The sequence below is a fragment of the Chrysemys picta genome, chromosome 1 (genome assembly GCF_011386835.1).
Source record: "Chrysemys picta bellii isolate R12L10 chromosome 1, ASM1138683v2, whole genome shotgun sequence".
NCBI lineage: Eukaryota > Metazoa > Chordata > Testudines > Emydidae > Chrysemys > Chrysemys picta.
The window spans coordinates 15455280-15474946 of record NC_088791.1 but is presented as its reverse complement, the minus strand read 5'-3'; the positions used below and the strand labels follow the sequence as shown (position 1 = coordinate 15474946).

The following is a 19667-nucleotide window of genomic DNA, read 5'->3' as shown; positions in this document are numbered from 1 at the left end:
GCTTGCATCAGTAGCCCTGTGACGGAGCAACACTGTCCCCACCTCCAGTAAGTACCCCTTCTGCAGGTATCCCCAACTGTACCCCTCTCCAGCTCCCCATCCCAGCTCCTCCCCCCTTCCAGCAGTGTCCTCTTCTAGGGAAACTAAAATGTGGTAACCCTAATGTGGGCTGAGAGTGAACTCTCAAGGTATATCTACACAGCAGTTGGGAAGGTACTTCACAGCATGGGTGGACAGGCATTTGCTACCTCTGCTTGAGCTAGTGTGCTAAAAATTGCAGTGTGGCCAGAGCAGCAAGGAGGGCAGACCAGGCTAGCCACCTGAGTGTGTACCCAGGGGGTTGGGCGCAGGATTGCACTCGGGTGGCTAGCCTGAGCTGCTGCTTCTGTTGCTGTGGCCAGACTACTATTTGTAGAATACTAACTCAAACAGAGCTAGCAAGTGTCTTTGAGAAGCACCTTCCCAGCTGCTGCATAGACATACCCTTAGTCTAAGGCTTCATTTTTCTTAGCACCACTTCTCATCTGTGAGATGGGGATAATGATGTTTACACAATTAAGTGCTAAGCAATGTGTGTTTGCTGTCCCAACACCCTCTTTGGAAGGAGATGGAAGAGGTACTGGTTACCTACAATAGATTCCTGCCCTCCCTTCCTACAAACTTTTTAAAAATACCCATAAATATTTCTGTAAAGGGCAACACACAGATTGCCCATTATGGCAGGTTTACAAAACTGTTTATTCTGATACATAGTTTAAAAGTACTACACTGTAACTATAGCAACAGTAGCTTTAAGTGATATAGGGGCCACTTGTGTGAGAGAGATGGCGTCTTCTGTAAGAAACACCTGTGCCAGTTCAGACTGGGAATCTTAGGCCTGGTCTACACTAACCCCCCAATTCGAACTAAGGTACGCAACTTCAGCTACGTGAATAATGTAGCTGAAGTCGACGTACCTTAGTTCGAACTTACCGCGGTCCAGACGCGGCAGGCAGGTTCCCCCGTCCACTCCGCGTACTCCTCGCCCGAGCAGGATTACCGGAGTCGACGGCGAGCACTTCTGGGTTCAATTTATCGCGTCCAGACAAGTCGCGATAAATCGAACCCAGAACTTCGATTGCCTGCCGCCGAACCAGCGCGGTAAGTATAGACAAGCCCTTAGTATTTTGATGGTGCTCTTAGAAAATGTTGCTCAGTTTATACCTCTGAATTCTTGACTTGTTTTCATTTCTTCGCTTTAACATCTCTTAAAGATGAAGGAAGAAACTATTGGGAAATAGTTAATATCTTTTATGTTTCATATTAAAGTCAATTTATAAAAGAGAAAAGAGGAAGGGGGTACAAAACCTAATATGAATGACCTCTTGCAACATTTCTATTTCTATTTTTTTTTTTTGTGGTGAAGGATTTAAACCATTCTTCTGTAGCATTGTAGACCTGAGCATATCAGCATTGTACAAATGAGCGATAAATGAAACAGTGAAAGAAGACACACTGTCCAGTCTAGTTTCATTATCAGCATGCAAACAAGCCTTAGCCTTGTACTTTAAATATCAGAGTAAATTAGATTAAAGTGACAATCAACTTAAATCACCTGTAACCCCTTTGGTGTTTAGAGAGCATGGCCCCTTTAAATCTTTTTCCTAGAGGGAAGCGGGAGAGTGAGAAAAAAGGAGGGAAACTCCAGGGGGTGGCTCTGGAGCTCCGAGGGAGAGAGAAGCAGCAGCCCACAGGCCTTTGCAAAGGAAGCAGCACAGAACCTGCCTAAAGCCTGGGAAGGGCAGGGCAGCCGAGCGGGGACACCCCAGGACAGGAGGCAGGAGGAGCACTGTGCCAGGGAGGAATCGCCCGAGAAGGACAGGCCAGAGCTGAACCCAGTATCATGGCTGCCCAGAGCTGCGTGGGGCTGAGAGTACTGGAGCTTGTGACTCTGCATTGGGAACAAGGAGGGAGGCTGCTAGCTAGTTAAATGGGGAGGTGGTCGCTCTGTGTGGCTTTGCAGAGAGCGACAGAAGAGGGCACCAGAGGGATTTGTTGGGGGAAAGTTCACTGGCGCCGAAGACGACCAGGAGCACCCAAGACTCACCACTGGACTGGAACTTTGCTCAGGACTCCTGAACTCTGTGTGCAGACACATTGCTCAGTGTCTGCCCTTCCAAACTGTGCTACCACTGGGCCTGTGGGGCCTTGGTTTGAATGCAGCCCTGTTCTACTGCTTCCCCTATATTTCCCCTTGTTGTATTTCTCCTCTCATCCCTCTATAAATAAATATTTCCCTTTCTTATATCCATGGTACTTTTCCTGTGGGTGTGGGTGTTCACTCTGGGGGGTTTGGAACAGGTGCCCCTGGGGTGAAAGGAATTTCTCCTGCTGCATTCCTGCGCATGTCTTTTCTTGGCCAGAGCTGCCTGCAGAGCAGACTCCATTTTGGCCACGAAGGCGCTAAAGTTACACACCTTTCTGTCCTTTCAGTCTGCAGTTCTTTGTACCTGCTGATACAAGCAATGCCTAAGGTTAGATAACGGTATTTCTCACTATTTTCCAGTTTTACTTTGGGCTTGTCTTCATTACAACAGTTTGAGTTAGTATACTTGAGTTACTGCGCTCCAGCTGGACACTGGAGTTACACAGAGTGAGCTGATTAGACTCACGGCCTGATTAACTGCTACTGAGTTGGTGTGACTCAAGATATTGCATCCCATTAGTAGCTGGAGCATGAGTCACTTGTGCTTCAAACCGCCCCGCCTCATGGGTCAGCTAGCTCCAGCTTTAAGCACCGCTTAACTTGAGCTAGAGATTTTTGTGTGTGGACTGAAGTGATGTTAGAGAACACTTGAGCTATAAAACTCGAGTTTACTGGCGTTTTGGGCGTTGGACAGACTTTCATGCACAGTCAGCTTCACTCTTCTCTGTCATTTGTGGGTCTTGCATACAACATTTTTAAAAATAGGAAAACATGGCTGTAAAACCACAATTGGACTCTGTTGCAGCTGAAACCATTTTTAACTCATGCTTGTTTGTTTTAAAACTGATAATGTTTCAGGTTGATAGTGTCCCTTTAAAAATCCACAGGGCCACTTTATTTCCTGAATTTCATTTGAGAGAGATGTATGTGTGTGCGATTCAGATGCCTGAGGCGCACTCCTGCTCAGATGAGAGGTGTGTGTGTGTGTGGTGTGTTTGGTTTTATGTAAATTATTTATAATGTATTAATTTTATATGGATCTAAAATAATACATAGCACATTAATAAATTACATTGGAAGAAAAAAGTTAACCTAAAGTGTTACTAGTAAAAAAAAAAATGAGTGAAGAATTTTTTCAAGTATGAAAAAGTATGAGTTCCTTTGAGTTTTGAATAAAGTTAATTGTTACTTTGGAGACTAAGTGCAAGAGATTGGCTGATGATTATGTTTTTGTCTGTGTCCCCACCTTCTTTTTTTATCTTCAGTGTAAATGTAGCTAGATCAGGATTAGTACTGATTGTGGATAATACATCTTGAGCTGCACTCTTGTGGGCAGAAATTTGCTCTTTAAATAACACTCACTTCCTAATTCCCAATAAAACAATAGAGATGGTAAATGTACTGAGTAAATTTGTATCTCAGGTGTGATGGGTGATGAATCTGAAGTGTCATATTGCAATTATAAAGTGGGTATGATTGAAACAATGGCCACTTGTGCATGCCGTTAAGATGGACGTTTACTGTTCCCAATAGAATGGGGAATACCTGAGTAAAGGCAACTAATTGAACAGAGCACTATAAATAATAGCAGGGATAATGGATTTAGTTGGGGATTGTTCCTGCTTTGAGCAGGGGCTTGGACTAGATGACCTCCTGAGGTCCCTTCCAACCCTGATATTCTATGATTTTGTGGATAGAGCTTTATTCAGCCAGGGGCTTTATTTGCCAGAGGCTAGGAACTCATTGTCCACCCTGATCATCTGAACACTACTGAGCACAAAGAGACACTTAAAACAAGGAGTGAGTACTTCCCCCACCCTCTCTCCCCATATGCACAACATGAGTGATCGAGAGCACAAAGTGAGTAGACTTCCAGCCTCCCAAAATATGCCATAGATGGTAAGATAAAGTATTGTTTATTATTTACTATTTATTAGAGAGCTGTTGCTGCTTCTCAGTGTTGTACAAAGCCTTCATAAAGAGGATGTGTGTGTGTGGCTAGTGCTGCAATTATTTTGTGGGGGGGCAGAGACAGGCACTGAGTATGGTAGTTCCTCAACCCTGCCATTCTTAAGGCAGAAAGTAACAGTGCCACAGTTGCTGGAGTAACTCCTATCTTTCTCTTTCTGTCTTCTCCTTGTGTGTTTAAAAGCCAGAGAAGCAACTTATACCTAAAGAAAACTTGCAGACATTATCTTAGAGGGTCTCATTCCATCTGACATCCCTGCAGTTTTGGTGAGGACTGCTCCTGAAATCAGTATGTTTATAAAGCACTGTAAAGAGAATAGCACCATATTATTGCAGAGCTGTGGACTATAATTGTAGTTGTGAATGTCTTTTGGAAAATGCAGTAATGAGATATTCCAGGAATGCAGAAAAAAGAGAGGAGGTGCAGGCCCTAAAGATAGAACAACCATGAGAACAACTAGTATAAGTAGTTGGGCATCACTTCTGTAGTGACCTTTCACAATGTATAACTGAGAAAGTTTTGCCTTCAAGAAACGACGTTCTGTATATGAGAGTCAATTTATTTGATTATATTCCTCTAAAACTTTTTTATTCATAATTGCAAAATACAGTTTTCTTTAATCCTCTCTTTTGTAAAGCTACTTATCTACTGCTTCCTTAATTCTTTCCTTCTTAATTTTTCAGGTGGAGTTAATGGGAAAGCATTCATGTGTGAGAGAGAAAGAGAGAGAAATAATTTTTAGGCGAAACTAGATCTGCCACTTCAGATTTAGGAAGTATTTTAGAGGTTATGAAAGATGTAAGACAGAATCCTGGACACTGAATTTCTTCTTTAGTCATGTTTTATCTCACTATGTTTCCCATATTCCTAACCTGTGTTGCAGAGGTAGGAGTGAGGAAGGGAGGTCATTCAGTCCTTAACTTCTCTATTGATACAGCTTACAAAGTGCTAGTTTGAATGGATTGTGAAATCTGACCACTAGGAACTGGACTGAGACCAAACAGCCATCTGAAGGTTAAGATGTCAAGCCGCTGTCAGATTTGAACTGGTGACCTAAATGTGTTCCAAAGTGCCTTAATGGAAACCATCTTTAAGGTAACTCAATAGCTACATCTCAAAATGAAGCCCGTTGGTTCCAAAACCTCTTCAAGAACAGGTTGCATTTTCAGACTGTGTAATGGTCTCCTGAAGCTGCATAAACTTCCCTTTTGCCTTTTTCATGTCTGTTGCTTGTCAAAATAAAATACCACTCTTCTCCAGCAGCAGCTTCTTATGTAGAAGGTGTCTATCGAATGGCAAAGTTCCTCAATTTCTATGTTCTAGTTCTTGACACCAGTTCTTCTAGTTTATGCTTTTACTTCCTAATTGTATTCTACAGTATAACAAGCCAAGGTACATCAAGCCATCAGTCACTACTCATATTAAAGCTTTCCTGACTTAATGTGCTCACAATTTTCAGGAAATATTAAATAAAATTCCACTTACTATCTTCCCATTTGAATATTGACAACAGTGTATGTCTGCCTTTCATGGTCTGCCTTCAGCTTTAGTTGAGAAGCTATCCAAAGAGAGAGGAGGAGGGGGAAGGGAAGGAGAAATTGCCAAGAAAAGGTAGCTAAATTTATTTTAGAATTCATAAAGCATGTGATAGTCAAATCTCCACTTGCTTTATGTTCAGTCTCCAAAGCCTGAATAAAGTATCACTTTCCCCTCTCTGAGATTTCAGAATAAGATAGTGCAGAGCTCTAATGCTTGCGTTCGCCTGTTATTGTTACAAAACCCATGAAAGATGAAATACCTAATGAAGGCTCCATTATAGCAATATATTCCTTTAGGACCTCAGGATTTGATTCTTATCCTTGCCATGACTGATTCTTTTTCAGCTGGTGGCCTCCCTCAGCCTCCTGGGAGCCTGAATGACAATTCTCACTCTTAAAAACTAGGTTTTCTGATAGCTGCCTCATTTCCCTTCCTGGGCCAATTAGATTTGTGAGTTTGCTCTTGCAACATGGCTTGAGAAGTGTCTTGTTTTTGTATTTCTCACAGATATTTTCAGAGTGGCCCACAGAGTATGTGGGAACGTTTTTGGGGGGTGTGCGCAAGTCTCATTAGGTGGTGTGCATTTTACAGTCAGGTAGATTGACTAATCGGCTGTTGTAACAGATCTTGTTGAGTACCCACTTTGTGGCCACTCAAGAGACTGCTGTGAGGGGATCCAGATGCTCACGTTTTAAGCTTCTGGAGTCTGAATAGAGCCCAGTCTTGGCACCAGCTCAGGGTGCATAGATCCCTAATTGAGCACCCTGTCCTGAGAGTTTAGACCATGTGGCCCACTGCATAGTCCCCGAAAGCAGTGCTGAGCTCTCAGAATTCCTCTGTAGCTCAAACATACTCTCTCCCAGAACTCCATCAAAGGTATGAGCCTTCTAGGTTACTGTTAACTTTCTCATGGGGCATGTGATAAGGTATAGCACATAACCCATACAGACTTTGCACAGAATTCAAATACAGTGTTACTCTTTACTTATCACATAAGAAATACAGACCTATAAAGATATAGTGAACCCTACATGCATTTCCTCAGTTTCCTCACTAATCCAGACCATGCTTTGGGCTGGGGTCAGAGTCCTTTGAGGCCATTCATTGTTCTTCTGTTGCAATGCATCATTTGTGTGCAGAAGTATGGAGCCTTCTCCCCCCACCCCCCCAGCTCTTCCTCTCTGACTATGGCCTATCCCCCCTTCCCCTCTCCTGCTCAGACTTCCCATGTCTCTCCTTTGAGTCTGCCCCGTGTGAATCCTTTTATATTCTCCTTCTTTTAGTCTGTATATTTGTGCTACTTGGGAAATTTCCACTCTCCAAACTCCCAGCCCCCCTGCAGATCAACTTGGCCTTCCTTCAAAGGTTGAGCTGGTTTTCCACTCCAGCAGTCTCCTTAGCATAACTATTGTGTAGTCAAAACACAATTATTAAAGTTAAGTCCTCCCTATTGTCCTCAGTGTTGTGTACCTGCTGCAGGTCCTGTCTGCAATGGTGGAGACACAGACATAGGGGCTTTCCATGATACAGCAGTTTCAGAAGAACAACTTCATAATGTCAACCAGAATTCCTAAATTGTACAAACAGATCCCCAAATCATCAAAGATACTCATCTTGCAAAATCAAAATGGGTTAGTTTTTTAACTTTTCTTTTCCATTTTAATTCATGCCATGTGTTTTCACTTCAGAGTTGGAAAGAACTACTTAAGGATCCAATATAGCCACTCCTCTCCCTCTTAAAGTCAGGGGGGCATATTCTCAGCTTATTGTCTTATGGTAAATTGTCTTATTTCCATTGAAATCTGAGTTCAGTTATATCAATAGTGCTATGACAATTTACCCAAGCTGAGGATCAGCCCCAGAGTGTGCCAGATGTAGAAGTCTCCTTTTAAAAAAAAATTGATTACATTTTTGTATGTAATACTTGCATAATTTTTTCATCATGTTTAATGCTAAAGGCACTGTTCCAATTTCATAATGCTATGCTGTTATGGAGAAATATTTTCAGACAGTAACAGTTAACTGAAACATATAATAACATCTCTAACAAGAAATAGAAATATCTAAACTTAGCACTATAATTTCTTTTAAATCAAATATGGTTATAGTTCGGTTAATGAAAATTCCTCCATGTCTGGAGGACTAATAGTTCTAGTGTGTGTATTTTGTTTTATTTTTGAATCTAGAGAGAATACAAAATCTGTTTATGATCATGTAAGTCCTATGATAATATACAAAAACAGCTATTTCCAACACATGTATATACCTTACATTTGCTATATAGGGTAATAGCAATGTACAACTTATGGTGATAGACTTAAATATGCTAATGTTCCATTTGCTTTTTCATTTGACCATTCTTTAACAATGTGGTAACTGAAGACTTATCGTAAAGGAGAGGGTTTCTATTGTGTATAGCTCCTGGTTTTGCTGGATATGGTACAGCTCTGTCTCTTCCCTTCTATATATAAAAAAAAAAAAAAATCGTTCACATTCCTTTCCCTTCTTATTGCCTGTGTAATTGAGCCTATGTCAGGAAAGATTTTCTTCCTTCAAAGGAAATATCAATCTTGTTTCTGGCAGCTTTTGAGCTTCTTTCTGTCTCTGAAACCTGTCAGACAATGGGAGTCCTTAATCTAGTGTTCTGTGGTGTTTCTAGTCAGAATCTTGCAACATCTCTCAATAATGAGAGGATCTTCCTCTGTTTAAATTAAGCAATAGTTTGGAGAGCAAAATCAATGGATCTGAGTCTGTAGGGCTTGCAGGGAAGACCAAAATGAGGTGTGGCATTATTCTGCAGGTTGTCTACATGCTTCTCCAGTACTGCAAAACTTCTGATCAAATCAATTAAAAATGTTTGCTCACATCAAAATCTTCCCATAGCTTTGAATAGCCCTGTTGGGTCCTAATATTTTTTCCATGGATGATCTGGTTTGTGAACCTTTCACTTGTTTGTTCAGGTTATTTGTGCTGACTGTTCTTCCAACTTTGCTTCCACAGAAGTTCTGTTAGCCCTTTTATCATCAACCTTCAAGTCAGGATTTCAGAGAGCTGTCCTAGTTGCTGGTTGTTTCAGCCTGAGTGGGCACATAGAGTGGTAGAGTTGCCCACTCTGTTGAGACCCTGGAAACAAATCTCTCTCCTTTCTTAGTGTTACTCATTATCAAAGGGTATTTTGTTTAATAATACAGTGCTCAGGCCTTTGGCTGTTATTCCATACATGATTCAGTTTTGTTTTTATTTTAGCAAGAAGTTTGTATCACAAAGCATAGATTATGGAGTTTCCATTAATTGCAGATTCTTAGTATCCTGCTGACCTCTCCCCACTCTTTCTTTTCCCAACCCTGTGTGGTTATTTAGAATATATATCTGCTAGGAATTTTTTCTCCAATGTATAGGTTGTTGATTAAGAGAATAGTTGATGGAAATGGATGAAGAAACATTGTTATGAAATGGCAAAAATGCTAGTTATCAAAGTACACCTGTACTGCAATAATTATCACCTGATTAGGAGAAGGGCATGATGTAGGGGACTGGTAATAGGATATGAGCTTTAACTTACTGATTACTAGATCAATTCCAGCCTTTTTTGATAGCTACTGAAAGTCATTACTGTCTGATGGCTGTTGGATGAACTTTCCGCAGTTGGGAATGGGTCGGGCAGGGAGAGCAGTGGGTTGTGATTGGCTGGATGGGCATGGTGCCAAGCTATGATTGGCTGGGCTCTGTCCCCTTCCTCACGAGGGTGGTGAGCGTTCTCTCAGTGGGTTAAATTCAAATTGGCAGCGAGCAGTTTCCACAGATTAAAAAAAAAAAAGAGGGACATCAGGGCTTGTCAAATGGCACCCGGACACAAGCTGAAACCTGGACTGTCCAGGTGAAAACTGGATGAGTGGCAACCCTACTGGTGGGACTGTTGACTAAAGTCGGGTCTACACTTAAAAGTTTTACAGGCTAGGGGTCTGATTGTTTACTGAAATAGTTAAACTGGTAAAAGCCCTAGTGTGGATGCAGTTAAGTCAGCTGAATAAAGGTGCCTTATACCAGTATAGTTAAAGTAGCAAAACTTTGTAATGTAAAGAAGGCCTTACAATACTGCTGTCACCATGTCTTTCTGTGTATAAACAGAGTATTGCAGCCTCCAAGATGGGCAATCCACTTCCTTTTACAAGCAACAAATGTCACCCAAACATTTTAAATGAAAATTCTCACCCAAGCATTTGCCGGCCTTTTAACATGCATGAAGCTGACTAAATCATGTAGAAATTTAGGTTATGGAATAATAGCAGCAATATGTGTTGTGTATAAATTATAGCATATACAAGCGTGTCTGATTGTACCTTTAGACAGCAAGCTTTTTGAGGTTGACAATCGTTCTGGTTGATATGAATTTACTTTTTGGAATGGTGAAGGATTCTGTACATCTGCCTTGTATTGTAGAGATGGCAATTGAATGATAAATTCCCCTATCTTTGAGAAACTCTAACTTGGCCACTACTCTTCATGCTTTTTAGCCTTCCATATTGTACTTGGGAACGGGCCTCTGGTCCTTGGATTTTTAAAAATTTAAATAATTGTCTCGTCTCTCTAGTACATTCCTAAACCTAAAGCTTGGATCTGAACTACTTGATAATGTATCTTTAAGATAGGGAGTTCTGTTGCCCAAATAGCCTAAGGCAGTGGTTCCCAAACTGGGGTTCATGAACCCCTGGGGGTTCGCAGAACATTACAGGGGGTTCACCAGAAAAAATTCACTAATGGCAGCCAGAGGACCCCGGGCATTGGAGGCAGCAGGTGGGACCTGGTTGCAGGGAAGACAGCCCGAGCTCCAGGGAGAGCGGGGCCGGGCAGTTTGGGCTGGCAGCCCGAGCCCTGCCCCTGTCAGTGGGGGAGCCGGCAGCCCAAACCCCAGCGCTCCACGCGGGGCTGGCAGCCCAAGCCCCAGGATGAGCTGGGCCAGGCAGTTGGGGCCAGCAGCCCGAGATCAGTGGACTGGGGCGGTCAATGGGTTCCAGCAGCAGGAGCCCCACGAAGTGCAGAGCCAGCAGCCCAGACCCTGGCACGGGGCCAGTAGCCTGAACCCTGTGGTGGACAGGGCGGCAGCGAGACCCCAGTAGCACAGGTGGCAGCTCAGACCCCTGTCCTTGTCAGACAGGGGAAGTTGGCATTGAGGGCAGAGTGAACAGGGGACACGCTGTATGTGGGGGATGGTCCAAGCTAATTTGTCTCTCACAGGGCACCCTCGCAGGGAACCCTTGTGGCAGAAGTAAAGCTGTTTGTGGTCAAAACCAGTCAGAAGCACGTTGTAGCCAGTGTAGCAGTGTTAAGGTGCCTCAGTAATTGTCATTTTCTCTGGAGTGCTGCTTTGCTTCAGTGAGACTTGAGTGAATCTTCTCATTTTCCAGTTTGTTGGTTGTTAGCAGTCTGTGTTACCAGACCTGAGACTTTATCTTTCTCCAGTGGTTCCGGACTTCCAAGAGCTATGCAGAGCAAAGCAAGCGCATCCATCACACTGAGGAAACTTAAACATAAATCCCTGGAAATATTCATTTTTAGGAGGGGGTTCACGAGATTTAACAATTTTGTGAAAGGGGTTCGCAGGCTGTTAAAGTTTGGGAACCACTAGCCTAAGGTTTACCCCGTGGCTTGTTTACTAGCCTTTCTCCTCTGGAAACTTGAGTTAAAATCACAAGTAAGACTAAGATTCTCTCTTTGGGGTGGGAGAATTGTTTTTAAATTGTTGCCTAGATTACAATCATAATTCATACAGATGCTTTATGTATGCAGTAACTTGTCACTTGATCTGTTGCGACTTTCAAAGCATGTTAAAAAAAAAATCCAATCGATCTAATATTGAATTACCTCTCATTTGGTTTATAGTCAATGTTTTAGCTGCATGAAATGACTACAAAACCAGTTACCAAATTTCAGAAGAAAGATCTATGTTTTTTAATTATGCTGATATTGTGTACTGTCTCACGCTTTCAGTTATGATATACTAGGATAATGGGTGAGAAGAAATGCAGTACACAGTAAGAGTCAGTCTAGATTTTCTGTGATATAATAACAGCAAAATCTTTAGATGCACAAGTACTACAGTGGGGGGTACAACATAAGACGCTGCAAATGGAAAAGTAAATAGAAACGATTCATTCTTAACCTCCAGTCCATTTGTCCAAATATATACTTTTTAAAATTTTCAATATCCATCCTACATATTCCTCTGGGGGTGTATAGCGTGGGAGTGTGTGTATATATATTAAAAAAAACTCAAAATATATGAACTCAAAGATATTTTTACGTTGAAGTCACATATTGGTCAGGTTTATATCTTCAAGTATATTAACACCGGAACATGCTGCTTGCTCCATAGGGGAATGAGAAATGTATTGCACTGGATATAGGAGCATCAGAACTATTTGGTTTAATACTGGCCTATTGTTTACTATTTTAATGATCTTTCTACTGCTAACCAACAGGGATTTTTGCTTACCACAGAGCTATTGAGACCTGCTGTGGGTGAGGTGCATGTGCTTGCTTAACCATATCTCCAAAAGGATACTATTTTGTAGATGGCATTCCAAGAAATACCATCATTTAAAAGCATTGTTTCCAGGAATGATTGGAATGATTTTGTAAGTGGGAAGAATGCTCCAGAGTATCATCCATTTCGGTTCTTTATCTCCTTTCCTTCCCTCAAAGGGTTCCACACCGGGCCACAAATCCTGTGGCAAATGGAGGGTTGGATGAGTCCTCACTGAACCAACCTTTACTTCTTCTGGTTCATGCTGGGCTTTTCCAGTGTTTGACAATTTTGGTTGTGTTTCCTGTAGCCCAAGTACAGTAGCATGTTTTAGAGGCAGTACTTCCAAAAAGAATGGAAAAACACGGTGGTTGCTTTTATGTGCTGGTGGATGGGCTGTGTAATTGGAAGGAGATGTACAAGGACTGAGTTGTGCCTTTCTTTCTCCCCCATTTCTCATCCTTTCTGTATGTGTCTTAGTGTAACAACGTATCTATGGGGAAATTAATTTGTATTGCATAATTAAAACTAACTTTCACAACATGTATTGGCATTGAATCGGGCAATACTATTACATCATGACTATCTACCATGCAGTATTTGTCACCGCAGCCAAAAGCATTAAATCCTCTGAGAATGCATTTTTGTATAATTTGTAAGTCATAATGCACAGCTAAGTGGAAAAAATGTCTGATTACTTATTAGTTGACTCTGATCAGATCTCTCCAAATGTGACAGTTACCGGAATATCTAACCTGAAATCTGTTAGTTTGATATGTAATATTTCCTGTATTTGTGGTGGTCTTATACTTGCATGCACTTCAACTCAGGGTAAGTCTACACTGCAATCAGGAGGTTTGAGTGTAGTTCCTGTAGGCATACTTGAGCTAGCTAGAGATCAAAGCTGGTTTGAGTAACAATAGCATTGTAGCCATGGCAGCAGGGGCAGCGGGACGGCTAGCCTCCTGTGTACAGCCCTGCCCAGGACCATGGGGACATACTCAAGTGGCTAGCCATGCTACCACCCATGTTGCTATGGCTACATTTTGAGCTAAATCAAAAGTCGTCTTGGGTATGACACATGAGCTGCGCTCACACCTCCTGATTGTTGTGTAGACATACCCTCAGTGTTTAGTCCCACAAGAAATTTTCAAAAAGGATAGTGCCACATGTTTTGAGTATTACTATTTTTCACAGAGTTGTTGTATATATGGATTATCTTTTTTTCACCTCTCAGAAACTTTAACTTCTTAATTCACACTGCATAATAATAGCGAGTTACATGTGGACTACTTTGGAACTAATTTTGTTTGAGCTTATGTACAGTGCCAGACTGACAATGCTTCAGTTCTCTACTCATGGAATAAGTATAGCACAGGCAGCAGCAATGTAAGTTTCTCCAACTAGTCCTGCCATTGTGCATGTCCTGACCTGAAGAGCCTCTTCCAGGAATGAGAGGATAGTTCGGTCTCCATGTCTAGTCCTTGGCCTCTCTACTAAGGCTGCCAACAGGGACCCCAGTTACCAGTATTTATTAGACACGCTGAAGCTGCCAAAATACTTCCAGTACTACTTCAGGGCTGATTGATAATATTATGACCTTCTCCTTTTAATAATAATGCTTGATGCAGGGAAGGCCCTCACTCAGCTCAAGGTTTTCTGGCTTGTTCTGCATTTATATTATTTTTTTTCTTTTTACAGTTCCATAGGAGAATTTATAAAGGAATCCCACTGCAGCTGAGAGGTGAAATCTGGTGTTTACTACTTGATGTCCCTAAAATGAAAGAAGAAATGAAAGACTTTTATAATGTGAGTTTGCAAATTTCCCCTTAGAATTACCAATCACAAACTCTTAGATCCTGGGAAATATTGAGCTTTTATTTTATGCAATGTATCAAAAGGAGAAGAAATTGTATTTAACTGTATTTTCAACTCTGTAGTCAAAGAGAAACCCATGCGGGCTCAGCATTTGACCCAGTTATTTTGGGGTTTGTAATGTATATAATTCTTCTGATTCCTTCCCCCATTAATAAAATAATTAAAGTGCAGTTCTACTCAGAGAAATGACTATAAAAGTAGCATCATTTACTCAGCAGAATCTTTTCCCAGATTCTCGTTCCCCACCCCTCCCCCCAAAACGCCCTATCTGTTTAATTCCATGAAAAAAGTAATTTTAGGAGGGGAGTTTTGTGTGTGGGTTTTTTCCCCTTTTGTTTTTTACTCTTATTCCAGAATGACTCCTTATTCTGAATTAGCTTAATCCACTTTGGAAACGTATTAAGTTAATTTGAAATAAGAACATCCAAACAATAAGGAATATAGTTCATCCACTTCAAATTCACCCCCTGCTTTATTCTGGATTCATTTTCATGTACGGACAAGCCCTAAAAAAACCCTGAAGCCCTGTAAGATTGATTTCTGCTTTGCAGAAGGAGGCAGCAATAGGTGAAAGACCATACTAATCACTAGCCAGAAAGTAAGCTTGAAGCACTATATCTCGTGATCCTGCCCTCATCTGGTGAAACTTTGGCAGTGGTTCCCACTGTTCTATTGGAGCTGGAGGCAGATTTCTTTAAAAAGAAAGTATGGTGGTAAATAAAAATTTCAGTAAGTTTTAAAAATAAAACAATTACTGGGTTGTTTGACTCCAGAGGAGTTTCATGTATTTGAATGATTGGTCAGAGGGAAAACATTAAAATCAAGCTTTGAGAATAACCAAGATGAATTAATTTAATGTTTGTAAAGCACTTTGAAGATGTAAAGTACTCCGCAAATGCTTATTAAAACAGAACCTTGTTAGTTTGCAGTAATTACTGGGGGAGGATATTGCAATTTACTGAATTTTGAGAACTTAAGAGAACAAGCACAATAAAAATAAACAAATCTAGGTATCATGAAATGTGCTTTATTGATTTATTTTGGCATCTGTATTTTAGTTTATTATAATATTTCATAATGTCCTAGCCAATGTTCTAATGGAGGAAAGCACATTTCTGTAGGGTTTTTTTGGTAAATGTATTTTAAGTCTTTGGCTTTTGAGACCCATTTCAGCTATCTGTTGCTAAATCTTTGCTGAGAAATGGAGGTAGTAATTTTACATAAAATATGGATAAGTGAGGTTCTGCTGAATTCACACAAAAATGAATATGCCTTTTATAAATCTAAAAGAATTTACAAGTTAGTCACAGAAATTTGTGATGGGGGAACTTTCTACATAGAAAGTATGCCTAGACACAAGAATAACTTTTTGGTACACTGTCATATTAATACTGTACAGGTTCAATTAGGGTGGTGTATCAGGCATTTGGAGGACAAAGATGAAAATATTAAAGAAAATGTCAAACAAGAAGGAGACCTATTCTGTGACGAATACATATAAGATATAGGAGAAGATCCTTTTTCTAGTGTGGAAGTGAGGATATATTTGGAGTTCTTTGGTTATGATTGTCAGTCTAACCCCCAAAAGGGGATAGACACAGAAGCACTGTCTATCTACCTCCCATCCAACAATATATCTTAAATTTAAAATTGTATTGGGAACTCGTAAAGTGATTATACAATTCAACCCAAACAACATACTGAGACGTGAAATACAAAAACAAACGGAGAAAGAAACCCAATCTCTAACTTAGATATTGCCAAAGTGCCAGACCTGTAAGTAAAACAACGAAACCTGTAAGCTAATGCTGTCATAGCAGTCTTCATTTATCCTTTTCTGCCTTGGTAGGATTTTATTAAGGCTTCTCATAATAATGCTGAAAAAAGTCATAATCCAATTTGGAAAGGTGCCAGCTATGTGCAAAGTTGGGAAATTAAAAACTATACTCCGGAGGGAATTCTGTACCAAACATTTAAAAATTCTGTGACAAAAAAATAAAAATTCTGCAAATTTTATTTGTCAATAAAGATAAAATAAATTGTGGACACTTCAGCATGGCAGTGGGGAGCACAAGCCACTGGCTGCAGCCACCTTTCCACCCCCCCAGGACAAGGACTCGGTGGTGAGGCTGCACCCGACCCTGACACCGTGCCAGGGCTGGACCTGCTTCAGAAATGCCCCAGGGGGAGCACAATCACCACTAGGATCCAGGAGGCAGCGTTTGAGCACCAACTTCCTTTAGCCGGGCAGCTCTGCGCTGACAGAAATGGGGGAAAGGTGGCAATGGCATGTGCCCCTGCATGCTCGCTCATGTTTTGCCTCTGTTGGGGGGACAATGCCCTCCCCATTACGCCCATGTGTGTCCCCACTCCCAACTCCCGCGTGGCTTTTCTTTGCTTCCCCGTCATTTTCTATAATAAGCATTGTAAGTTCACAGATTACAAATGTTTTTGTCCATTAATAAATTCTGTGACTTTAAGCACTTCCTATTTTAGATGTCAGCAGAGTTTTGCCTAATTTCTTTTCTTTATTGCCATTTTTCCTAGAAATTAAAATATCGAGCACGAGGGTCTTCACCAGATATCCGGCAAATCGATCTTGATGTAAATCGAACATATAGGGATCATATCATGTTTAGAGACAGATATGGTGTTAAGTAAGTGAATAAAAATGTATTTAATTCAGTCATTCCTGGTTTGTCTTTCAGATAGATTTGACCTACCTAAGACTCCTTTTACTACCCAAGAAGTATGACAGAGCTTTGAATGTAAAAGTTTCAGATTTCAGAAAATACCACATATAGCTTAAAGGAATGTAGTCTCTGAATAGTTCAAAATCAGCTTGTTTAATTTCCAACCTGCTAGCTTTACCCTTTAATGTATTAAAGCTATGGCCACTGGAAATCTAAAGGAAAAAGTCTAAATTCTTATTCCCCAGATGCTGTAGACATTTTTACAAAATCTGAGAAAATTTGTTGGCCTCTATTTAAAACAAATTCAAAGCACAAGAAAAGACTAAATTCTTTAATAAATTATGTATACCTTTATAGAGTAATGTTGTTAAAAAATTTTTTTTCTTACTTCTCTGATAACTTTAATCTCTCCCCTCTAGCCTTTTAGCCTTCTCCTAGATTTTCTGTAGTTTCCCTCTTTCAGAGTGTAGTTTTGAGAACCAAATAAAGCGACTTTTTAGCTATGAACATGTAATATATTTGTATAATTAAACCTTGCCACCTTAATACTTTCAGACTTTTTTTGCAATATTTTGTTTTACAGTTGTTGGATAAAGAATATTAGTTAACTATTTCACAATTTAAACATCTTTAACATAAACATACCAAATGACAGCATTGTTCTTAGGCTTCAGGGTCAACACCCCCATTGAGATGAATGAGGCCTGGTCTACACTGGCAGTGGGGGTGGGGGTGGGGGATCGATCTAAGATACGCAACTTCAGCTACAAGGATAGCGTAGCTGAAGTCGACTTATCTTAGATCGACTTAGAATTATTTACTTCGCGTCCTCGCGGTGCAGGATCGACGTCCGCGGCTCCCCCTGACTGGAGCTCAGCAGTCGACGGGAGAGCGATCGGGGATCGATTTATCGCATCTACACTACACGTGATAAATCGATCCCCGATAGATCGATCGCTACCTACCGATCCGGCAGGTAGTGTAGACGTACCCTTAGACACATCTCACTCCTCTTCAAATGTATCATTTCATTCTTTTTCAGTAGCTTCTGGAAGACCTCACTGCATTTGTTCACTTTCCAAAGGTTATATTCAGTTATAAGTGCGATAAACTAAAATGTGTTATTTTGTTTACTACTTTGTTGTTCATATTATTGTAGAACGTTGCGTAGGATACTTCACAGACAAGTAAAAAATACCCCAAGATTTGTGTCCTTGAGAACGTAGAGTCTAAATGAAATCCTTAAATTCTGTAGAAATCTAGAAATAAACATTTTGAGTAGTGACCCTAAATCCGTGGTAGATTGTGGAATTTCCACATTGTGTACTTCTAATGGCATTTGGTGAAAGTGCAGTAACCATATCCTGCACTACAGTAATGGAGTCCAGTTATTTTTTTTTCCTGAAAGTAAATTGCTTACCTTTTCAACAGTTTGTATTCTTCTGAATGTTTTTGTGTTCATCCAATTTTAGGCCTTTAGTGGGAACATTTAGGGTAAATAGTATTAAAATGTTACTAGTTAAAGCTAGTTAATGTTAGACAATAATAGTAATATTGTGCCCTTTAGATTTAGTTTTCGTTTGGCTACTTTCTTCCATCTGATTTGTGCAGCGTCCCTGTGAAGTTTGACACCTCATAATTAGGGCCCAACCAAATTCAGGGTCCATTTTGGTCAATTTCACAGCCAGAGGGTTTTAAAGTTAGTCAATTTCATGTTTTCAGGTGTTTACATTGAAATTTCACGGTGTTGTAACCGTGGGGGTCCCGACCCAAAGGGGGATCACGGGGGGGTTGCAAGGCTGTTGTAGGGGGGTTGCTGGATTGCCACACTCACTCCTATGCTGCCTTCAGAGTTGGATTCCAAAGGTAGCAGCTGTGGAGCTTCCTGCAGCCAGAGGAGGTTCGTGGAGGTGGGTCTGATCTCCCCCGTGCTGCTGGAGCACCCCAGTTGGGGGCTCCTAGCTATTGGTCCCAGCCAGGCTGGGGAGGGACAGGTCGTCCTCTTCCCCTACACAGCCGCTCTTGGGGGAGATCAGTTCCACTTCCAGGTACCTCCCCTGGCTGCAAGAAGCTCTGCAGCTGTACTCTCTGAAGGCAGCGCAGAAATCAGGGTGGCTTCTTCCCCTGCATGGCCACTCTGAGAGTTTGGTCCAAGTCCAGGTTCTAAAATCTGTGGAAAAAGATAAGCAGAATTGCTCAAACATGATGATGACTGGCACTTAGTTTGTCCTGCTAAAAATAATTTAAAGCAATGTAGCTTCAATATAAATAGTTTAAAAAGCAAGTTCAGTATTTCATTGTTAAAACAACAGCAATCAAAACTGTCAGAATATTTTGCTCAAGTATATACCTAAAGATTAACAAAAAGAAATTAGTGAAGGAAGCATGTTTGTGTAGAAGGGAAATAATGTGTGTGTGCATGCATGTGCACACATACTATTAAAGAAGAATAATTTTATGTCTGATCAAAGATGTCTTTGCTCAGTTAAATCCTATAGCACTTACCCCAGGAGAAGTTAAACCAAGATTTTTTAATCTAATGTAGTCTTAATTTAATTTTCATGTGTCTGACATATGAAAGTGTAGTGTTTCATACATACATTAACATTAAACCTTGAGAGAAAGCTGAATGCGCTTTTTTGTTTTAAAATTCTTAAACTGAATTAATGAAGTGTGATGCAGTTTTTTAAAATGCAGAACACAATCTGTTTATGAAGCCCACGTTTAGATATGAATGGAGCCTTTACTCACCTCTTTGTTTATCTGCCAGTGCAGATTGTCTTTAAAATGTCCCCCATTTTCCTTGTGAAGTGGGTCTGTGTTGGATGAATAAGAAGAAATATGTGGTTAAATGCAAATTTTCTTCAAATGAAAATAAAC

General features: G+C 40.7%; 1 protein-coding gene and 1 long non-coding RNA gene across 11 annotated transcripts in view; both read left to right on the top strand.

Annotated features, from left to right (window-relative positions):
- USP6NL (USP6 N-terminal like) overlaps window positions 1-19667 on the top strand; it is a 208820-nt gene that overhangs the window by 143443 nt on the left and 45710 nt on the right. For 9 of the 10 annotated variants that reach the window (XM_065599296.1, XM_065599436.1, XM_008172235.4 and 6 more), the window contains 2 exons: window positions 13918-14025; window positions 16642-16751. In XM_065599296.1, coding sequence (XP_065455368.1) covers window positions 13918-14025; window positions 16642-16751 — 218 coding nt within the window. Of the gene's footprint in view, window positions 1-7200; window positions 7325-13917; window positions 14026-16641; window positions 16752-19667 lie in introns of those variants that run through there. The other variant, XM_042859461.2, reaches the window with a different exon arrangement.
- Window positions 4332-7286, top strand: LOC135972839 (uncharacterized). Its single transcript, XR_010589403.1, has 3 exons — window positions 4332-4420; window positions 5092-5249; window positions 7154-7286. It is a non-coding gene; the product is annotated as an uncharacterized LOC135972839 (long non-coding RNA).